Genomic DNA, 23,897 nt, shown 5'->3' with positions numbered 1-23,897 from the left:
GCTATTCACAATATACATAAACGACCTTGTGGATAATATCGGAAGTTCACTGAGACTTTACGCGGATGATACTGTGGTATATCTAGAGGTTGTAAGGAAAATTGTACTGAAATACAGGAGGATCTGCAACGAATTGACGCATGGTGCAGGGAATGGCAATTGAATCTCAATGTAGACAAGTGTAATGTGCTGCGAATACACAGAAAGAAAGATCCTTTATCATTTAGCTACAATATAGCAGGTCAGCAACTGAAAGCAGTTAATTCCATAAATTATCTGGGAGTGGGCATTAGGAGTGATTTAAAATGGAATGATTATATAAAGTTGATCGTCGGTAAAGCAGATGCCAGACTGAGATTCATTGGAAGAATCTTGAGGAAATGCAATCTGAAAACAAAGGAAGTAGGTTACAATACACTTGTTCGCCCACTGTTTGACTATTGCTGACCAGTGTGGGATCCGTACCAGATAGGATTGATAGAAGAGATAGATAAGATCCAACAGAGAGCAGCGCACTTCGTTACAGAATCATTGAGTAATCGCGAATGCGTTACGGAGATGATAGATAAACTACAGTGGAAGACTCTGCAAGACAGACACTCAGTAGCTCGGTACGGGCTTTTGTTGAAGTTTCAAGAACATACCTTCATCGAGGAGTCAAGCAGTATTTTGCTCCCACCTATGTATATCTCGCGAAGAGACCACGAGGATAAAATCAGAGAGATTAGAGCCCACACAGAGGCACACCGACAATCTTTCTTTCCACGAACAATACGAGACTGGAATAGAAGGGAGAACCGATAGAGGTACTCAAGGTACCCTCCGCCACACACCGTCAGATGGCTTGCGGAGTATGGATGTGGATGTAGATGTAGTTTGCTTTTCTGAAACTACTCCTGTGAACAGGATCTAGTAGATTCTCTGGTGCTCTGACATCCACCAGGAGTCATTGGATTCTGTAGCCTAAGCAGGATAACTGTAAGGAAACATAAAGTAACTATATGATTTAATCTCCTGTAGGTGAAGCTGAGGAACTGGAATACATTTTATTTTGCCACTTAGTTAACTATAGCTGATTTGTGTGTAGTGACCATGACAGCTTGTGATCTCTCAAGGTTTTCTCAGTGTGATTGATTAATGGTGTGCACTCAGGTACGCAGCCAAGTTATCAATTTCATTTTCTGCACAGTATTTTGAGAACTGATCAAGTCATCTTCAATTACTGTTAGTTGGGCAGTTGGTTATGTATACTCACTGTATGGACTCCAACCACACTGTCAATTATCGCTGCTGCTGCACTGCTATTTATATCAATGTCTCCATACATGCTCTTTGCCCTCTGACTCTCATTTTTATTTCAGTTTTGTACTGTTACTTCATAAACTGCACATTATCTTAGCATTTTTCAGGTGGATTGAGGCTACAGACTCCAATGAATCCACGTGGGTGTCAGAGCACCAGAGAATCTACTAGATCCTGTTCACAGTAGTAGTTTCAGAATAGCAAACAAGATTTTTTGTTCCAGTCTCATTGAGATTTTTTAGGAAAGGCAGCCACTTCACCACTGCAACACGCTGTTTTCCAGCTCTATTGGATGAGACGGTTTGTGAGCACTTACTTAATTGAACATTAGACTTCAAGCCTTCTTTAAACTGAAACCATCATCACAGTTTATCATGTTTTCCAATCGTTTTATTTCAATTGACTCCTTAATTATGCTGTGCCAGAAACTTGGCATTTACACCATGATAACTGATCTCCTTGTATGTCATTTCACTGTTATTTTAGACAGGTGTACCACCGACGTTCCTTCCAGCTTTCCTCAACTACTGTTATAGTCCACCGTACATAAGACATGTCAAATTTGCATGGAATCTGGATCCCCTATCGCTTTTATACCAACTCCTGTTACTTTTTCTATCTTGTCATCAGCCACGCCCAGTCCGTCACAGATGACTTCAATATAATCTTTCCACTTATCTGCTCTCTCCTTTGTAATTTTTTTTTTTTTTTTTTAGGTCAGTCTTCTGTTGGATTTGATGTAGCCCACAACAAATTCCTCTCCTGTGCCAACCTTTCATCTCAGAATAGCACTTGCCAATCCATGTCCTCAATTATTTGCTGGATGTATCCCAATCTCTGTCTTCCTCTACAGTTTTTACCCCCTACATATCCCTCTACTAGCAAGAAAATTATTCCTTGATGTCTTAACATATGTCCTATCATCCTGTCCCTTCTTGTCAGTGTTTTCCATACATTCCTTTTCTTGTCTATTCTACATAGAACCTCATTACTTAGCTTATCAATCCACATAATTTTCAACCCCTTCTGTAACACCAAATCTCAAATGCTTCTGTTCTCCTCTGTTCCAGTTTTCACAGTCCATGTCTCACTACCATACAATACTGTGCTCCAAACGCACATTCTCAGAAATTTCTTCCACAAATTAAGACCTATTTTTGATGCCAGTAGACTTCTCTTGGCAATGAATGCCCATTTTGCCAGTACTAGTCTGCATTTTATATTCTCCTTGCTCTGCCGATCATGGGTTATTTTACTGCCTAGGTAGCAGAATTCCTTAACTTCATCTACTTCGTGATCACCAATCACGATTACTTCATGATCACCAACATGGTTAGTTTCTCGATGTTCTCAATTCTGCTACTTCTCATTATTTTCGTCTTTCTTTGATTTACTCTCAATCCATATTCTGTACTCACTGGACTGTGCATTCTATTCAACAGATACTGTAATTCTTCTCCACTTTCACTGCAGATAGCAACGTCATCAGTGAATTTTAACACTGATACTATTCCACATTTAATTTTGACCCCCTTCTTGAACCCATGTTTTATTTCTGTCATCGCTTCTTCAACGATTAAATTGACTAGTAGGGGTTTAAGACTACATCCCTATCTTACATCCTTTTTAATCCAAGCACTTCTTTTTCATCTTCCATTCTTACCGTTCCCTCCTGGTTCTTTTACATATTGTATATTACCCATCTTTCCCTATAGCTTACCCCTATTTTTCTCAGAATTTCAAATATCTTACACTATTTTACACGGCTGAAAACATTATCCAGGTTGACAAATGTCTTGATTTTTCTTCAGTCTTTCCTCCATTATCAATCACAATGTCACAACTGTCTCTCTGGAGCCTTCACCTTTCCCAAAGCCAAACTAATCATCATCTAATAGATCTTCAGTTTTCTTTTCCATTCTTCTGTATATTTTTCCAGTCAGCAACTTGGATGCACTAGTTGTCAAGCAGACTGTGCCATAATTCATGCACTTGTCTGCTCTTGCAATCTTGGGAACTGCGTGGAAGATATCCCCCTCCCCCACACACATACGCACACACAAGTCTGATGGTATAGCGCCAGTCTCATACATTCTATACACTAATGTGGACAATCGTTTTGTTGCCACTTCACCCAATGATTTTAAAATTCCAATGGGATGTTGTCTACCCCTTCTGCCTTATTTGATTTTAAGTCTTTCAAAGCATGTCTAAATTCTGATTCTAATACAGGATCCCCTATTTCTTTCCTATTGACCCGTTTCTTCTTCTAACACGTAATCAGACAAGTCATCGCCCCCGCAGATGCCCTCAACGTACTCTTCCCACTTATCCAGTCTCACTTCTGCATGTAACAGTGGAATTCTCACTGGAGTTTTAATGTTACTGCACTTGCTTTTAATTTCACTGAAGGTTGTTCTGACTTTTCTCTATGCTGAGTTAGTATGACAATCATTTCTTTTATATTTCTTTGCATTTTTCATATAGCCATTTCATCTTAGCTTCCTTGCAGAATTCAACTAGTATTTCTCCTCTCTCATTCCTACTACCATGCCAATATTCTCCTGTAACCCTTTCTTCCACTCCTTCCCCTAGAACCACATTCCAATCCCCCACGACTATTTGATTTTCATCTCCATTTATGTACTGAATTACGTGTTCAATATCTTACAGTACTTTCTCTCTCTCTTCATTTTCTGCTTGTGATTTCAGCACGTATACCTGAACTATCGTTGTCTGTGTTGGTTTGCTGTTGAATCAGATAGCAACCCTGTTACTAAATATCACTGAACTGATCACAGTAACTATTACGGACACACAACACCGTGATTCCAATACAACATTAATTTATTTCTCTCCAAGGAACGTACATCATGGAATATAAAACATTAATTCAAGGATAATCAATATTTCCAGAGTGTCTATAATTACAAATATCAACCCGCAACACCCTCCCGACCCTGGTCAACTCCTAGAGGAATGACCAGTTGAATGGGACGTGAGATTATGGATCCTTCTGAAATTCGTAAGGTTACAGTTCGTATTTCCCCATCTCTTCCTTCATGAAGATCTTCTATCCGCGCCTTCCTCCACATGTGTCGTGGACAAACATCCTCTTGTAGAAGAACAACATCACCCAGCTGGAGTCTTCATGAACCTGGCCTTGGTTGATGAGTTTCATGGAAGTTTTTGAGCAGGATTAGATATTCTTTCTTCCACCTGTTCCAGAAGTGTTCTACCAAATTCTGCAGCCGTTGAAATTCCTTGGACAAGTCCTTTCTAACTGGTGATTCTGGACCAGTAGGTAGTGTTCTGAGTCGATCACCTATAAGGAAATGTGCGGGCGTCAGTGGCTCAGATTCCTCTCCCCCTTGCGTAATTGGTCTAGAGTTTAGTGCTGCTTCTATGCTGTCCAGGATTGTGTTGAGACCTTCTTCGTTCAACTGTGACTGTCCTAAAACTTTTCTCAGGCAGCGTTTGACAGATCCCACCATCCGTTCCCAGAACCCTCCCCACCAAGGCGTGTGTGGGGCGAAGAATTTCCAAGTGATGGCTTGCTGGGCGAGGTACTTGTGCGTCTTGCTTGCCATGAGAGCCTGCCAGAGCTCCTTCAGCTCTAAGTGTGTGGCATGGAAGTTAGTAGCATTATAAGTGTAAATTGTGCTGGGCACTCCTCGTCTTCCGACAAACCTTTGTAGGGCTTGAAGAAATCTGTCAGTTGACATATCTGAGCCTAGTTCCAGGTGTATGGCTCGTGTTGTTGCGCATGTGAATAGAGCATATACACTTTCTTCGTAATATGTCCTTGTCTGACATATAATGGACCAGCAAAGTCAATACCTGTTACTGTAAATGGTTTCAATGGTGAGATTCGTTCAGCTGGTAGTGGAGACTCAGTTTGTTGAACAATGTGAGCTTTCACCATCTTACAAGGTAGGCAACGGTGTAGAACATGTTTAATTGCCTGTTGAGCTCTAAGGATACAGAATTCTGTTCTCAGTTCAGATAACACTATGTTTACTCCAAGGTGATGCAAACGAATGTGAGTCTGCTGTATCAGTAAACATGTGAAATGATGATGTCCTTCAAGAAGAATCGGGTGGCGTTGATCTCTGGGCAATTCTGCAAACTGCAGCCGCCCACAGAGACGAATAAGACCATTATCTAACAATGGGTTGTAGCGAGCTATCTGAGAATTACGTGGTAGAGGCATGTTGTTGTATAGTGCATGCAGGTCGAGCGCAAAATGTTGCTGTTGAACAACTTGAATCCAGTAAGTGCGTGCTTCGCCCAAATCTGATGCTGTTAGTTCTCCAGATGTTCTGTTTTCTTTCAATAAGTGCCGTTTAAAGCGAAGTACCCATCCTGTAACTCTTAACAGCTTGAAGTAGCTGTTGTACCATGTAGCTGTTAAAATAGGAATCGTTGTTTGTACCATGAAGACTTGGTCTGTTAATTTCTTCTTTTCTGGCAAGGAGTGCTCTTCTGTCTGTAAAATTCGAAGCCACTGTGTTCTGTTCTTTGTTAACCAATCAGGTCCATGGAACCATACAGAAGCATGGTGAAGTTTATCTGTTGTGGTACCTCTGGAGGTTAGATCAGCTGGATTTTCGTCACCAGGGCAGTGCCTCCACTGTGACGGATTCATTAGTCGTCGTATTTCCGTAACACGGTTTGACACAAAGGTTTTCCATCGATTAGAGTCGTGTTGCATCCATCCTAAGGCTACAGTTGAGTCAGTCCACAATGTTGCACAACTTGCATTATAGCTCGTGGCCTTACAGAAATAATGAAGTAGTCTTGATTCAAGAAGTGTCGCTATAAGTTCCAGCCGTGGAAGAGTTATTTTTTTGATGGGAGCTAGTCGGTTTTTACTGCAAACTAAATGGACTGATACCATATTTGTTGTGGTGCACCGTACATAAAGGACTGCTCCGTAGGCCTTTTCTGATGTGTCGCAAAAGACATGGATTTCTGGCTCAGTGTTTTCAGATACACCAACCCATCAGGGGATTTTTATGTGTGAACATGATGGCAATGTTGATACCCACATTCGCCAGCGTTTGCTAAGATCAAGGGGTAAAAGCTCATCCCATTCAATTCCTCTTGACCAAATTTATTGAAAAATTATTTTTGCAGTGAGGGACACAGGCGACAACAAACCCAGTGGGTCATATGATCTAGCAGTGTTTCGTACTACTTCTCGCTTAGTGGCAGGACGATTTATAACATTGTCGGTAACATTGTTGTGAACAACACTGAGCGTATCAGTCTGTGTGTTCCAGTGGACTCCCAGTACCTCCGTATCTGTAGTGTTTATGACACCTGCTGATTGCCATATTCCAATCAGTTGGCTTGAATTTGTGCCCACTTTGCCATTGGTAGACTGATCTGTCCCATGATTGATGTAAGCTCATAATATAAGTTAATTACGGCATTGTCATCTTTAGCACCTGCTACAAAATCATCCATGTACATATAATCTTCAACAAGTAAAGCAGCTTGCAGAAAATTCGTTTTGTGCATTACAGCAAGTTCTTTCAGCGTGGCTGCAAGAAGAAACAGACTGCAGGTAAGTCCGAATGGTAGCCGGGTGAAGCGGTATGTAATCCTTTCATCAGTTGTAATATGGTTTCCTTGTTGATCTACGATTACTTTGTACCAGAAACCTCGTGAGATCTCTATCTTTCCTGTGAAGAACTAACTGTAGAAATGCTTGTTTGATATCGGCAATTAAGGCTACTCGATGTAGACGATATCTCAGTAATATTGAAAGAATGTCAGGAAGTAAATTAGGACCTATTTCTAAAGAGTCATTCAATGAACGTGCATTCTGGTCGCGCGACGAACCATCAAATACAATCGTCCATTTGATGACACCTAACTTTTCTTTCTTTACTGCATAATGTGGCAGATAAAATGTGTCACACAATTTCTGTCCAGAAGGGGTGACTTCCACATGTTTCTTCTTGATGTGTTCTATCATTTGCGCCTCGTAAATTTGTTTCAGTTTCTTGTCCTTCGTAAATTTTTTCTCCAGTGAAGCAAATCTCTCCTCTGCTTGCTGAAGATTATTAGATAACATAACGTTGGGTTTTCTGGGGAACGACACCACTCTTCATTTGTCTTCAATGCAGTAGGATTTTGAGAAATCTTGCAATAACGCCAATTTCTTCTGATTCAGAGTTGTTTCCTCTTCTGTGATTCCCATTGTTTCTAAATTCCAGAAACATCGTAAAATACCGTCTGTTGTTGTTGCTGTCTCTAAACTGATGGAGTTTGCCATCACAAGGTTAGCCGTGGTGCTTGATTTGCTTCCACTAAGAATCCAACCTAGAATGGAAGGTACCAGAACAACTGATGACGTTAGTCGAATCGGAAGGGAATCTTCAATGATTTTCCAATAGTAATCTGCTCCGACAAGAATCTCGATGTGAAGATCTTCTGTACCATCCCTTAGGTCCGCAAACTGAAGTCCCCGTGTGCGTACAAGTTTTCTTAAATCGGAAGGCACAGTTGGGTGAGCGGAAAATGAGTATGTGCTTTCAAACGCAGTCATAGACGTCTTGGAATTAGTCCATGTACCCTGTAGTGTGAATTATACGACTCTACAATGCGTTGAAGTTGCGGATGGCATTTCAAAGGCGTTGACAGATAGAACATGATGTTCTATAGTTCTTAAACCCAGCTCATCAATCAGGAACTTGAAAATGAAGCTTGACTGACTACCACTATCCAGAACGCAGCGAGTAAGTTTGCTTACTCCTGCAGGTCCACTGAGCCAATCTCTAGCTGTCTGAAGATAAGTAAAACCTGCTGAACTTACGTCGATTCTGCCTACATATGTAGATCTAATTTGCTGAGAAGATGAAGAAGAGGCAGCAATGTCAGTACAGATAGCTCTGTGATGACTTTTCTTGCACTTAGAACACCAGACCTTGCCCTTCTTACGGCAGTTTCTAGCATTATGACCTCGGTTTAGACATATAAAACAGCGATTATCTTGCTTTAGTTTATCAATACGTTGTTGGCTGTCAATTACTATGTTGCAGTCTTGGGCCCAATGAGAGCGAGCTAGGCAAAATACGCAATATGGTTGTACCAGTACTTCTCGTTTAGGCTTACGCGGATTTTTCGCTTGCTTTGAATTTATGTGAAGCGCTGCTGCAGTGGGCGTGAAGCTAGGAGATGACTGATATTCTGTACGAATCTTTTGTGCAGTGAGAGCACCACGAACTACTTCTTCCAAAAAGTTAAGTAGTTTCGGTACATCTCCTTCCGCTGCTTCGGCTCTTCTAGCATGAATGACCCATTTCTGGCACATTTCAACGGGAAATGCACGCAGAATTTTCAGAGTGAGAATTTTACCGAATGCCACAACGGCTTCTCCTAAGGCACGCAGTGCTTGAATATGACGGTTACATTCCAGGTATGTACTGTTCAGCGTTTCAGGTGTCGCTGACTGTACAGGCTTTAGCGCATCCAAATAATCGAGGTGCACCTGTATAATGCGATTGCTATCTCCGTATCTACTCAAAATTTTCTTTGTTTCTTCATACGTGTTAGCAATTATAGGTATTTCATCTACTAGCAACTTCGGTTCGCCTGACAGATACCCTCGTAGGAAAACATGTTTGTTTACTGTACAAAGGGATGGGTCTTTATCAATGGTCGATTCAAATTGTTCCCAGAAGCGGGACCACATTTCGACATCTCCACAAAATGACTCGAGCTTAATTGCTGGTAGCTTGACAGAGTGGAATACAGTTGGTTGTGTGAGCACTGGTGGTGACATGATATTCGTCCGCGACGTTGTGGCTGAAAGCTTGTAATCAATTGCTTTTGTAGCCTTCTGTATAGCGCGTTTGACTTTGTCTATATATTCCTCACAGCTCAGCACGTCTGCATTGTATTCATCGTCAGAGAGAAAATTATGAATAGTGTCATCTAATGAAACGGGCTTCTCCAGAGTTTCTTGAAGACGTTCCCTGTAATGTTCAAAATCATCAAACGGGCTTTCTGTGGTAAGAGCATCAACAGCTGCACAAAAACGCGTAGCATTAGTCCTCTCCTTAGTTCGCTTTCTTTTGAAGTTTGCTAACTGTATCTCTGATTCGTCCTGCATTATGTCTTACTAAAGACGGCTATTGTAAGATTGTTTACGAGTGCGCTTGTGAATAGCTTAAACGTTTAACAAGCAGCATATGCACAAACGTAAGTGAACGAAAACCTTTTAACAAAACTAACTACTCTGAGTGCAAGTTTCAGGCTTGCAATACAAAGCTGCAAAAATTGTTTTGAAGCAACCAGTTCATGTGATCATATTATATTGGAATGGACTTAGCCTGTGATGCGGTCCTACGTCGTCTCGTTTCCTGCAGCGTGAAGTAAGCCTTTAATTGTTGAAATCACGTAGGAAATCGCAATTTCTCCCGGGTTTCGGCACCAAAATATTACGGACACACAACACCGTGATTCCAATACAACATTAATTTATTTCTCTCCAAGGAACGTACATCATGGAATATAAAACATTAATTCAAGGATAATCAATATTTCCAGAGTGTCTATAATTACAAATATCAACCCGCAACAAACTCTCTGCTCTATCTTCGTAGTTACAATGAACCCTACTCCCATTATACCATTTTCTACTGCTGTTGATGTTAGCCATATTCGTCTAACCAGAAATCCTTGTCTTCTTTCCATTTCATTTCACTGACGCCCACTATTTCTAGACTGAGCCTTTATCATGTGCCTTTTCACATTTTCTAGCTTCCCTACCACTTTCAAACTTCTGAGATTCCACATCCCAACTCACAGAACATTGGTTATTCAACCTTTTTTTTTATGATCACCTCCATCTTGGCAGTCCCCTCCTGGTCATCCAAATCGGGGACTAGTACAGAATCTTTTCCCAATAGAGAGATCGTCTTGACACTTTTTCAGTTACATGCCACATGCCCTGTGGATACATGTTATTTGCCTTTAATGCAGTGGTTTCCATTGCCTTCTGCATCCTCATGCCCTTGTTCATTGCTGATTCTTCCAGCTTTTAAGGAGCACTTTCCCATCCCAACAGCAAGTGAGTGCCTTGAAGCTCTGTCTGCTCTTCCACCCTCTTTGACTAGGAGGTTGGCAGAATGAGGGTGACTCCTTCTGTCAGAAGTCTTCAGCTGCCATTACTGCTGACTTTTATCCAAAAGTTAAGCAGTCAGGGTTCGAATCTGGGACCGAGGACTTTTGATTACTAATCAAAGATGCTACGTCTAGATCGTGGATGGCCTAGGAGATCAAGGTTCTCTTTAACATTACCAAGCAGACTTTTTATATCTTTTGTGTGTGCAAATTACACTGGATGCTATATTTCTGTAAGAGTCTACTGATGTTTCAGAAGATTGGTCCAGTATAAGGCAGATATGTTATCCTTGACTTCTCAATTACTTTTCCACTCTCAGCACCTTCGTCGGCCATTGTTGATTTTGACTGCATAAACCGTTTACAGCCTCAGATCTACTCATATGACAGTATTCAGGCTCTGTTGACTGGAGTCTTTAGCAGGGAATTTCTTTGTGAAGGATGGTGATGGCTCCAATTAAGAAGACAGAGTTCAGTGCGTGTAGGTGATGTAGGATCAATCCAGCCTTATCTTAACCAAAGCAGCGAGTAAAGGTCTTAACTAACACAGCGAGTAAAGGTAGCTACCATGTCAGACACACTTACTGCAGGTATTCAAGGATTGGGTTGGCAATATGAACTGGTAACAAGCAGACTTCATATAGTTTAAAATATCTACCTGTCAGAAAGCAGAATTCTATCACTTCCACAAAATGATAAGACAGGAAGCATTGACATCCACAATAATTAATTTTACTGTCAAACATATGGAAGAGGATAAAGTGAAGATCCTTGCTGAAGGGCTACATTTCATGACCATCAAAATTAGTATCAATAATGGATTATATCAGCTTCACAGAGCACACTGTAGGTTCACTCCCACCAGGTGTAATAGAAGAGGTTTACCACAAAACTTGGGGAGTGGTATCAAGGTGACAACGCTTACCTCAAACATCTTCAAGAAATAGCAAGTAGGACTTAGGAATCTTCAAGAGAACAAGGAAATTGTAATTCTGCCAGTCGACAAGGGCAACACTATTGTCCTAATGTCATGTTATTTTTTATCTTTTAAAAGATATGGCTTACAAACAGAAAAATGTCAATCCTAAAATGAAATTTAAAGGAAGATGATATCTCTTCTCAGTGTGTCAGGCTTGTCCCATAACAATGGAGGTTATTAATAGTGGAACAGTTCTTTCAGGTGGCTGATCCACGCTGATTATGATAAAGTTAAAATAGAATGAAAATGGAGTGATTTCACATGCAAAACTTCGCTGCAGTAAGAATTTTCTTTCTAGATAACAAGTAATGTGAACAAAATTAGTTTGTGGAAAGGAGATTTACTTAAGCAGAAAGATATAGAACTACTTCATGACTCCTAAGACTTGGGGTAATCCACTTGCAACTTATAAGGACTGCCCCCCCCCCCCCTCCACCCTTAGTATTTGGTACTAAGTACAGCTGATACGGGCATTGTATCTTCAAAGAAGGAGGCTGCTGCCTAAGATATAGCAACACACTTATTTAATGAGCTGTTTTCAAGACAAGCAGACAATAGAAATAAGTAATGACAACCACAAAACTTTCACGTGGTCCACAGCCTTACAACGCCCAAATAGCAGTCGGCACATTACATTCCTTGTTGTAGTATGAAGTTTTTTGAAAATTTTCATCCTGAAATTGTTTCTACAAAAATGCACCCCGTTAGTACAGCCACTGACATTTATTTTTACCGTTAAGTGGAAAGCTTCACGAAGTGTCTATAGAACTGGAACCTACTTGATCAAACACAGAAGTGAAATTAAAGGCAGAGAAGACTGCATAAAACTTCATTCAATTGTTCATCGCCAGTTGTACTACCCAATCTTCCGTGAAATGGGGTATTCATGATTCATTTCAAAACTTTGCGAAAAAAGTTTTGTTTTCTAACTCATCTACTGAAAAAACAAACTGCAGCTGTAAAAATGCAGCAGGTGGGCTTAATACCATGAAAATTATTTCTTTCTGTGATGTTACGTGCTTATCACTCTGGCTCGAGTGAGACCACACCTGTGGCATATAACAACATAGTCCAAATAACCAGTATTTGACTCCAACCCAACTTTTTTTTCCATTTTTACCCCATAAAAATTTAATTTTCAATTATTTAAATTGAATTTTTTTATTAACAATCATTTATAACAGATCGTTAATAAGTATTTATATTTGTAACTGGAATTTTGAGTGTGATGTGTAATTAGGAATAAGAAGTGGAGCATTTTTCATAAAAATTATAGTTATACATGTGTTAACCAAAATGATATTTTTGATGACTATTATATTTAAATGAAGTAGGTGTTTGAATTGAGAAAAAAAGAGAGAGGGACTGAAGAAAGACTCGAGCCAGCAATTACTAGACTTGTGTTATCAACAGAGTCATGAAGGCCTTCAAAAACTGTTCTACTTTTAGTGAATTAAAATTGCTTGGAGAACTTCAAAGTGGATTTTCTTGAGAGTTTTTGAGAGTCACATGTAACTGCACTTGGCAACTGATTTCCAAGTTCTGAATTTCAAATCAATGAAGATTAAAAAAACCTGATTGCCAAGTGGTCCCTTTGCAAAATGCAAAGTAATATTGATACAACTATGTAATAAATGGTAAAATGCCTGAAATACATTGTCAAAGAACATGTGGGGAAGTGTAAACACCACATTCGCATCTCTGCTCATTTTATACATAGCCTCAGTCAACTGCAGTTTCATAACATTGATATTATGGTCTCTTTCAACATGAGAGTATCAGATCTGAATCCTTGGAACTAATTGTGGAGAAGGTCGACAATAGTTTCACTAAATTCTTGAAGCACATTCTCATATCAACTTATTTCCTGTCTCACAGAAAATATTATGAACAAACTGATGATGTGGCTTTAGGTAGTCTGTTATTGCCTGTAATGGGAAACCTATATATGGAACACTTTGAAGCAAACACACTAGAGTCCAACAAGTTCAAGCCAACATGTTTCTATCAATACCTGGACTACACATTAGTGGTGTGACCACATGGAACACAGGAACTTGAATATTTCACTGTCCTTACCCATCTAGCCCCTTCCTTGTTCCCATTCCAGCATTACACAGCCCTCTATTCCACCATCGCACCCAATCTTTTTACTTCTCTCTTTTCCCACTAACGCCCCCCCCCCCCATATAACCTACTGATTGCCCCAAGCTGCCCTACCCTCTCTCCACCTTATCCCTGCACTCTGCCCCCAGCAGCACTTTACCGTCCCCCACCCTTACCCTCCTTTATCCTCCCCCTCCCCATCCCATCCTCTTTCTTACCCCCACCCAGCTGCCTTTCCCATCATGTGCCACTCTTCGTAGTCTGGCTTCAGTTACCAGAGACAGTGGTCGTGTGTGTGTGTGTGTGTGTGTGTGTGTGTGTGTGTGTGTGTGTGTGTGTGCGCACAACTCTGCACCTCCGCTGCATGGTCATTATGTAATAAATTCCCCCTGCTTTTTGCAGTACATATACTGGTACATTTTACAGAATGCAATTTCAATGAGGAGAAGAATGCATATACAAATAGAGAAACGTGACAGACAACAGAAGCATGTTCAGACAGATTTGTTGATAAGCTGTTTACATACGTTAGTGCTGTGCAGAATGAGATGAATATTGGAAACAGATTAAAACGAAATCTGAATTTGTAGTTGAGGAACTATCATTGAATTTATCTCATCTGCTGTCATTTCCAAGTAGATGTTGCCTTGTAGGCTTCGTCTGGCACTCACTGTCTATCTTTGTACGTGAAATAAGAGGTTTGTAATAGTTTTTATTAATTTTTGTAAACAAGAATCCATTTTAGATGTGGTAGAAACTTCCCAAGAGAAAGATAATTTGTTTTTACTTAGTTTATGTGTGACACAGCACTATGATTACTGTCTCTCTTCAATGGCCCATCTGAAGATGTCTGATAAGTGTCGATGTGAAATATTGTATGGTGTGGGGTATGACAACTGGCTGCACTCCCGAAGCATTGAGATTTCTTTGCTTCTCTTTCTCTCCCTTTGGCTAAACCAGTTCCTCAGGCATTGTTGCTTCTGGCCGAAATGCCTGCTCAACTTATCAATTTGCGTAACCATCCTTTGCAACACTATTTGTAAATGTTGTAATTCACTGGCAAGGCTCTAGCCACCTTACAGTGTTTCCGCTCTTTGGACCAAATGTCCTTAGTACAGAATTTCTTTGATACATATGGTGATTGCTTTGAGTGCGGAGAGAGATAAATCTGTGTGCATTGGTTTTCTACACTCCTGGAGATTGAAATAAGAACACCGTGAATTCATTGTCCCAGGAAGGGGAAACTTTATTGACACATTCCTGGGGTCAGATACATCACATGATCACACTGACAGAACCACAGGCACATAGACACAGGCAACAGAGCATGCACAATGTCGGCACTAGTACAGTGTATATCCACCTTTCGCAGCAATGCAGGCTGCTATTCTCCCATGGAGACGATCGTAGAGATGCTGGATGTAGTCCTGTGGAACGGCTTGCCATGCCATTTCCACCTGGCGCCTCAGTTGGACCAGCGTTCGTGCTGGACGTGCAGACCGCGTGAGACGACGCTTCATCCAGTCCCAAACATGCTCAATGGGGGACAGATCCGGAGATCTTGCTGGCCAGGGTAGTTGACTTACACCTTCTAGAGCACGTTGGGTGGCACGGGATACATGCGGACGTGCATTGTCCTGTTGGAACAGCAAGTTCCCTTGCCGGTCTAGGAATGGTAGAACGATGGGTTCGATGACGGTTTGGATGTACCGTGCACTATTCAGTGTGCCCTCAACGATCATCAGTGGTGTACGGCCAGTGTAGGAGATCGCTCCCCACACCATGATGCCGGGTGTTGGCCCTGTGTGCCTCGGTCGTATGCAGTCCTGATTGTGGCGCTCACCTGCACGGCACCAAACACGCATACGACCATCATTGGCACCAAAGCAGAAGCGACTCTCATCGCTGACGACGACACGTCTCCATTCGTCCCTCCATTCACGCCTGTCGCGACACCACTGGAGGCGGGCTGCACGATGTTGGGGCGTGAGCGGAAGACGGCCTAACGGTGTGCGGGACCGTAGCCCAGCTTCATGGAGACGGTTGCGAATGGTCCTCGCTGATACCCCAGGAGCAATAGTGTCCCTAATTTGCTGGGAAGTGGCGGTGCGGTGCCCTACGGCACTGCGTAGGATCCTACGGTCTTGGCGTGCATCCGTGCGTCGCTGCGGTCCGGTCCCAGGTCGACGGGCACGTGCACCTTCCGCCGACCACTGGCGACAACATCGATGTACTGTGGAGACCTCACGCCCCACGTGTTGAGCAATTCGGCGGTACGTCCACCAGGCCTCCCGCATGCCCACTATACGCCCTCGCTCAAAGTCCGTCAACTGCACATACGGTTCACGTCCACGTTGTCGCGGCATGCTACCAGTGTTAAAGACTGCGATGGAGCTCCGTATGCCACGGCAAACTGGCTGACACTGACGGCGGCGGTGCACAAATGCTGCGCAGCTAGCGCCATTCGACGGCCAACACCGCAGTTCCTGGTGTGTCCGCTGTGCCGTGCGTGTGATCATTGCTTGTACAGCCCTCTCGCAGTGTCCGGAGCAAGTATGGTGGTGTTCTTTTTTCCATTTCCAGGAGTGTATATATACTGAGACCCATGGATGTGACCATTCTGTTCTTCACTAATGTTTCAGGGAGAGACAGTTGGCCCTATTTTTCAGGTTTCATAGTGAATTTTATGTTAATATGAACAGGGTTTAAAATTTAACTGAGATATTCAAGGACAATAGTCATTGTCCTTACCCATCTAGCCCCTTCCCTGTTCCCATTCCAGTACTGCCCAACCCCTTTTCCACCATCGCACCCAATCTTTTTACTTCTCTCCTTTTCCTCTATCCCTCCCCCCTCTCCCCCACCCTCCGTCTAACCTCCAGACTGCACCTAGCTGTCCTACTCACTCTCCACCTCATCCCTGAACACTCCCCTAGCAGCACTTTACCATCCCCCACTCTTACCCTACTATCCCTTCCCCTCCTCACTCCCACCCAGTTGCCTCTCCCATCTTGCACTGCTGTTTGTAGTCTGGCTTCAGCTGATAGTGACTGTGGTCGTGTGTGTGTGTGTGTGTGTGTGTGTGTGTGTGTGTGTGTGTGTGTGTGTGTGTATTTTTGACAGAGGCCTTGTTGGGCAAAAGCTTATTTTGTGACAGTCTTTTGGCTGTACCTATCTACGAGGTGGAATCCAAAATTTTTGGGACTGGTGCTGCCATCTGGAAAGTAGGAGTAGTAGATCTTTGCACCGCTAGATGGCGAGAGCTGCATATCTGATGAGTCAGTGTGCAGAGTGGCATTCAGCTGAGAGGACATGTTGTGTGTCCACAGTGATTTCCGTAATACTCTGCATTTGGTGTGTGGAGATTTTATGATGCATCCACCAACAGAACAGCACGTGTGTATCAAATTCTGTGTGAATCTCAGGAAAGTGCAAAGGAGACCCTTCCAATGATTCAAGAAGTGTTTTGGGGACAGAGCAAGAGCCGTAAGCGTGTGTTTGAGTGGCATGCTCAGTTCAGGGCCGGCTGTACAGACGTCAAAGATTATGCTCACACTGGAAGGCCCGTTAGCCGCACAACACCAGACATTGTTGCCAAACTTCAACAACTGGTTCATGTGGATCGACATTGAACCATTCAAGATCTTGGGGATGAAGTGGGTATTGGTTATGGGACATGTCAACGAATGTTGACTGATGAATTGGGCATGCATCATGTTGCCGCAAAGTTTGTGCCAAGGATCTTGACTGCTGATCAGAAGGCACAGAGAGCTGAAGGGTACATGTACCTATGTGAGACCGCATTTGATGAACCAGCCTACTTTCAACTGGTTTTCACCGGCGACGAGAGCTGGATTTATGGTTATGACCCAGAGACAAAGCAACAATCGTCCCAGTGGAAGAGCCCGGGCTCTCCAAGACCCAAAAAAGCGAGACAGGTGAAGAGCAAAGTGAATAGCATGATCATCGTTTCTTTGATACCAAGGGAACTGTGCACACAGAATTCATCCCACCCAACCAAACAGTGAATTCCGTGTACTACTGTGGTGTTTTGCGACTGTGCCATGAAAACCTGTGGCAACAACAACCCGAACTTTGGCATCGAGGGTACTGGCTGCTGCATCACGACAACGCGCCTTGTCACATGTCCTTGCTAAGCCGGACCTTTTTGGCAAAAAAAGAAACATGGCAGTTGTACCCCACCCACCGTACTCACCAGATTTAGCACCTTGTGACTTCGCACTATTCCAAAAACTGAAACTCAAGTTGAAAGGCCACCAGTTCAACACTAGAGAGGATTCAAGAAGCATCGCTGGCGGTGATAAACACCCTCAAAGAACAGGACCTCCACAAAACGTTTCACCAGTGGCAGAAGCGCTGGGACCGGTGTGTACGTGTGGATGGGAACTAGTTTGAAGGTGATGGTGACCATTAGTCCAAAGGTAAGGTTTTCAACAGATGGCAGCACCAGTACCGAAAATTTTGGATAGCCCCTCGTGCGACTCAGCATCTCTGCTTTTTAGTGAGCAGCAACCGTCCTTTCATAATATTGTTACATTCCATCCTGTATTCTCCATTGTTTCAAATGGCTCTGAGCACTATGGGACTCAACTGCTATGGTCACCAGTCACCTAACTAACCTAAGGACATCACACACAGCCATGCCCGAGGCAGGATTCGAACCTGCGACCGTAGCAGTCGCACGGTTCCGGACTGCGCGCCTAGAACCGCGAGACCACCGCGGCCGGCCTCTCCATTGTTTATCACATAATGAAGAATTGATTTTTCACATACCAATAAAATTTCTGCTACAGCGTCCTTATTTCTTAATCCCATTGAGTTCCGAATGAAATATTTGTATTACTCATAATTGTTACAATTAGTATCGTATCTTATTTAAAAGAATTCAACTAAAAGTACCTTGCTGAGATAGTGGTACTCCTCCATATGTTTTAGATGAAGAGCTTTCTTCTCTGTTTCAGATGCTCCAGCCAGCAAGTAATAAAACACATGGTAATTGCGTTCATTGCGACCTTGAGAACATATTCTTGATTTCTCAAGGAGGTACTTCTGGACAACAGCACTATAAAATAAACATTAGAATAACTTATCATCAGTATTAGTTGGATAACCAGCTGATGATAAATCAGGCAAGAAGTCATGAATGTATTCAAAATAAAAATGTAATATTTATCAAATAACAGCTGCAGAACATACCCATGAACCATTCCATTCTCCTTGTAGTTAACTTGAATAAATTTTCCAAATCTGCTAGAGTTGTTGTTATGTGCTGTTTTGGCATTCCCGAAGGCCTACAAAAAGAAAATAAAGATAATTCAACTACGATGTTTCCACCAGAATATAAAGAGTTTAACACAAAGAAATGGATAGAACTATGCAGATAAAAACATTAACCACACATAAAACTTTCCTTTTCTCGTTGGCTTTCTCACCTTAAATAATAATTACTCTACATCCCACGCTTGCACATCACACACAAGACATAATTTTATTGCGTCAGTTGTGCCTACTGATCAGTTGGACAGTGGACTCTTTTCTGTCTCAAAGCATATAAATTGCTAATAATGACAATATATTTTTTACTCCTATGTTTCAAATCAGGAAAACAGATAAAATACAAGCTTATCATAAACAGCAAGTGCGCAGCACAGCTGAAATACTCCGTGAGGCTACCTCTGCTCAGAAATCATCTAGTTATCTTATTTCTAAATACAGTACACTGAGCTCCTGCCTGTGGGAGTGCAGGAAGGGGGCAGGGGGTAAAGGATACAAAGAAGAAGAGATGAGAATAAAAATGAAATGTAAGTAATATCTTGGAGAGGTGGTCTGATATATATATATATATATATATATATATATATATATATATATATATATATATATATATATATATATATACTAAATGCTACAGTGATTACGACTGGCAATGGGACACATTAAAAGTCTCCAAATGCAGTTGAAAAAGCCCTGATTCTTTCAAGAATGACAGTGAGCAGATGAATAAAAGTAAGACCCAAAAAAGTGATGGAGACACTAGGAACTCAAAGGAAAGAATGCAAACAACAAAACTGAAATGAATAATACTAATAACTGGAGTTGGATTGAAAGACAAAACTTTAAAATCTATAGCTTAGTATTTAAAATAATCTTTAGCCAAGAGAAGACAAAAAACAGGGAGGCAACATGGCATAAGAAGGGGAAAGTTACGCCACATGTTGCAGCTGGGCAGAAAAGTCACAGGAAATAATAGTCTTAAAGTTATGCAAGTATATTGTAACTTGTGAATCATTCAAGAAAGATATTAGTAATTCTCCCAAAGTTTGTGGAACAAGTGAAAAGATCGGTAGAAGGAAATGTTAACCCATGGTTTAGTAAGGGTTAGTTAGTACATCACATCATCTATTGCATTTTCAAATGCATCATACACTCTGAACTACAACCATAGATAGGCAGCAACTTCAAAAACTAAGTTACACATGACATCCGACTAAGACTATTGCAGAACTGTATGTCACATTATCAGAAGAAAGTACATGTTACGGTTTTTCTACAAAGACAGTTCTGCTGTCGTACGGATAATAGGTGCATAACTGTGTCCAACTGAAATTGTGCAGCAACTGGGAACATATTCCAAAGTTAAATTGGGGTATTATGTGGAATAGTATGATTCTTGTGCACAAAAATGTCTAATGAAACCCAGGTGGTATGTGGGCCAAATGCAATGTCGTGTCTCAACCATAGTGAAATGGTACCAATAATTTGACCTACGCCACAAAGACATGAGTGATCCATATCTTGCACAGCGCAATTTCCATCTTTTTTTGGCAAGCTGAAAGAACATCTAAGGGGACAGAGATTTTTCAACAATGAGGACATTTGTTCACAAAGCAATTTTTGGAGCACTGTGGCCAAGGAGCGGATTTCTATCATCGAGGAACTGAACAACTGAGAGAACATTCCGAACCCTGTTTACAGGACTTGGCGACTAAGTTGAAAAGTAGTTTATGTATCTGTGACACTTTGAAGTGTAGTGCAACATTCAATAAAAGTTACTTGGCTTGCCATAATAATGTGTACCTTACTTTCTGAAATCCCAGTGTACATCTTATTGTAACTATGTTCTTGTCTTTGATTTAACGAACAGATATTAACTCAAAACGACTCTCTCATGGGTTAGCACATTCTTCAGCCATCCCCTTTGATTCCAATGCCCACTGATCTGGGCTTGGTGCATATTTCCATTATGCACTTGACGCAACAAGAAATAGTGGAGGAAAATCACAGCCAGAGTCATTGTAGGGTATAGTACTGATGCAAAAGAAATGATACACGCCATTTTTCCGGATTATACTGAGAACATGCAGAATAGGAATTATTACTTCAAATGCAACACAGAAATGGTTCGGTCTGTATTCTAAACCCATTCGAAGAAAACAAAAGGTTTTCTAGCAAATAAAATACACTGTTATAAGCTATAGATACACTGCATAGACCATTAAGCGGGTCATCACTATAACTAAATGGTCCAACTGTAGGCTTTGAATGTAAAACAGCTGAGGTTGGATTACGTGTTAAGTTCTAACAGCTTATTATTATTATTATTATTATTATTATTATTACGGAAAAATTTCCTTCTATTCCGATGATGTGCAGCTAATTTTTCGTAGTACATCTGACAATTTTTTACGGCTGCAAATTGGCGAGGTTCACTTGTAATGGAAAATATGATAAAACTGGCAACAGTACTTATGGCTAGCCCACCAACATAGGTTGGCTACGAATTCTACAAAAGTTATAATAATAATAATAATATGGTTACCTACAACCACATATTGTATTATTCTTACCTCAAGAAAAACAACAAAAACATTAGTGCAGGGACTTGAACCCACAACATATACTCCCCTTGAATGAGATTTTCACTCTGCAGTGGAGTGTGCGCTGATATGAAACTTCCAGGCAGATTAAAACTGTGTGCCGGACCAAGACTCGGACTCGGGAACTTTGCCTTTCGCGGGCAAGTGCTCTACCAATTGAGCTACCCAAGCACGACTCACGCCCCGTCCTCACAGCTTTACTTCTGCCAGTACCTCGTCTCCTACCTTCCAAACTTTACAGAAGCTCTTCTGCGAAACCTGCAGAAATAGCACTCCTGAAAGAAAGGATATTGCGGAGACATGGCTTAGCCACAGCCTGGGGGAAGTTTCCAGAATGAGATTTTCACTCTGCAGTGGAGTGTGCGCTGATATGAAACTTCCTGGCAGATTAAAACTGTGTGCCAGACCGAGACTCTAACTCGGGAGCACTTGCCCGCGAAAGGTAAAGGTCCCGAGTTCGAGTCTCAGTCCGGCACACAGCTTTACTCTGCCAGGAACTTTTATATTCCCCTTGCCTAATAGTCACTGGTAAATAGACTTGAATTATAATCATGAAAATGTGTCTGTGCGTAGTTAATTAAAAGGTGAGTGACAGCATTAATGATAGCATGACACCATACACATGATTATCTACAACCACATATTGTATTACTAGCTGTGCCCAGTGGTGTTACCCATAGTTATACAGCTTTTATAAAAAATGCTAATGCCGAAATTCACTACCCACACAATGAGCCATCGCAAAAGTTCTCTCTTGGAAGCCTTGCAGTGAGAGCCACTTGCAGCCCAGCAAACAACATGGCATGATTTAAAAAAAAAAAAAAAAAAAAAGTACCAAATGTTGAGACAACGGGAAAAAATGACAGAACTCAAGTCACTCAAACATCACTCATTTAGTTCGTAAAAAACATTTTTATACGACGGAGTATCGAATTAACAAAATGTGCCAAAAAAGGGCGTAAATAATTTCACAACTATTTGTGAAATTCTTAGTGCAGGAAAGATCATTATTGCCTCTGTGTGTATGGACGGCCAGAAATGTACAGCAATACATCTGTAAACAACATTCCCCAGACTTCTTGTTCCCTGTGTATATATACAGGTTTCTGGCACCTGATGCATATGAGCAGTCAACTTCAGCAGTAGTCAATCAGACATCATCTGACTCGGAAGAAATTACATGTGGTGTTCCCCAAGGTTCACTACTGTTTTTTGTGTATATTAATGACCTGTAATCTGTTACATTACCAGATGCCAAGTTTGTCTTATTTGCAGATAATACAAACATTGCAATAAATAGTAAATCAAATGGCAGCTAATCAAATTTTTACTGACATTAATAAGTCGTTCGTAGCCATTTCACTGTCATTAAACTTTGAAAAGACCCACTATATGCAGTTCAGAACTTCCAAGAGATTTCCTTCTGGTGTGTGTATAAAATATGACAACATGGAAATACACTACTGGCCATTAAAACTGCTACACCACGAAGATGACGTACTAAAGACGCGAAATTTAACCAACAGGAAGAAGATGCTGTGATATGCAAATGATTAGCTTTTCAGAGCATTCACACAAGGTTGGCGACACCTACAACGTGCTGACATGAGGGAAGTTTCCAACCGATTTCTCATACACAAACAGCAGTTCACCGGCGTTGCCTGGTGAAACTTTGTTGTGATGCCTCGTGTAAGGAGGAGAAATGCATACCATCACGTTTACGACTTTGATAAAGGTCGGATTGTAGCCTATTGCGATTGCGGTTTATCGTATCGCGACATTGCTGCTCGTGTTGGTCGAGATCCAATCACTGTTAGCAGAATATGGAATCGGTGGGTTCAGGAGGGTAATACGGAACACCGCGTTGGATCCCAATGGCCTCGTTTCACTAGCAGTCGAGATGACAGGCATCTTATCCACATGACTGTAATGGATCGTGCAGCCACATCTTGATCCCTGAGTCAACAGATGGGGACGTTTGCAAGACAACAACCATCTGCACGAACAGTTCGGTGATGTTTGCAGCAGCGTGGACTATCAGCTCGGAGACCATGGCTGCAGTTACCCTTGACGCTGCATCACAGACAGGAGCACCTGCGATGGTGTACTCAACGATGAACCTGGGTCCACAAATGGCAAAACGTCATTTTTTCAGATGAATCCAGGTTCTGTTTAGAGCATCATGATGGTCGCATCCGTGTCTGGCAACATCGCGGTGACCGCTCATTGGAAGCATATATTCATTATCACCATACTGGCGTATCACCGGCGTGATGGTATGGGGTGCCATTGGTTACACGTCTCGGTCACCTCTTGTTCGTATTGATGGCACTTTGAACAGTGGACGTTACATTTCAGATGTGTTACGACCCGTGGCTCTACCCTTCATTCGATCCCTGCGAAACCCTACATTTCAGCAGGATAATGCACGACCACATGTTGCAGGTCCTGTACGGGCCTTTCTGGATACAGAA

At 41.8% G+C, this 23,897-nt stretch overlaps 1 protein-coding gene across 1 annotated transcript in view; it reads right to left on the bottom strand.

The window, feature by feature from the left end:
- The window catches only part of LOC126198475 (unconventional myosin-IXa-like), a 350,557-nt gene that overhangs the window by 270,966 nt on the left and 55,694 nt on the right, over window positions 1-23,897 (bottom strand). The window contains exons 4-5 of the mRNA XM_049934833.1: window positions 18,743-18,837; window positions 18,446-18,608 (exon numbers count right to left, since the gene is read on the bottom strand). Coding sequence (XP_049790790.1) covers window positions 18,446-18,608; window positions 18,743-18,837 — 258 coding nt within the window. The remainder of the gene's footprint in view (window positions 1-18,445; window positions 18,609-18,742; window positions 18,838-23,897) is intronic.

This window comes from Schistocerca nitens, chromosome 8 (genome assembly GCF_023898315.1).
Source record: "Schistocerca nitens isolate TAMUIC-IGC-003100 chromosome 8, iqSchNite1.1, whole genome shotgun sequence".
In the NCBI taxonomy this organism is placed as follows: Eukaryota; Metazoa; Arthropoda; class Insecta; order Orthoptera; family Acrididae; genus Schistocerca; species Schistocerca nitens.
Note: the sequence above shows the minus strand (reverse complement) of the source record. Positions and strands in the feature narration are given on the sequence as shown.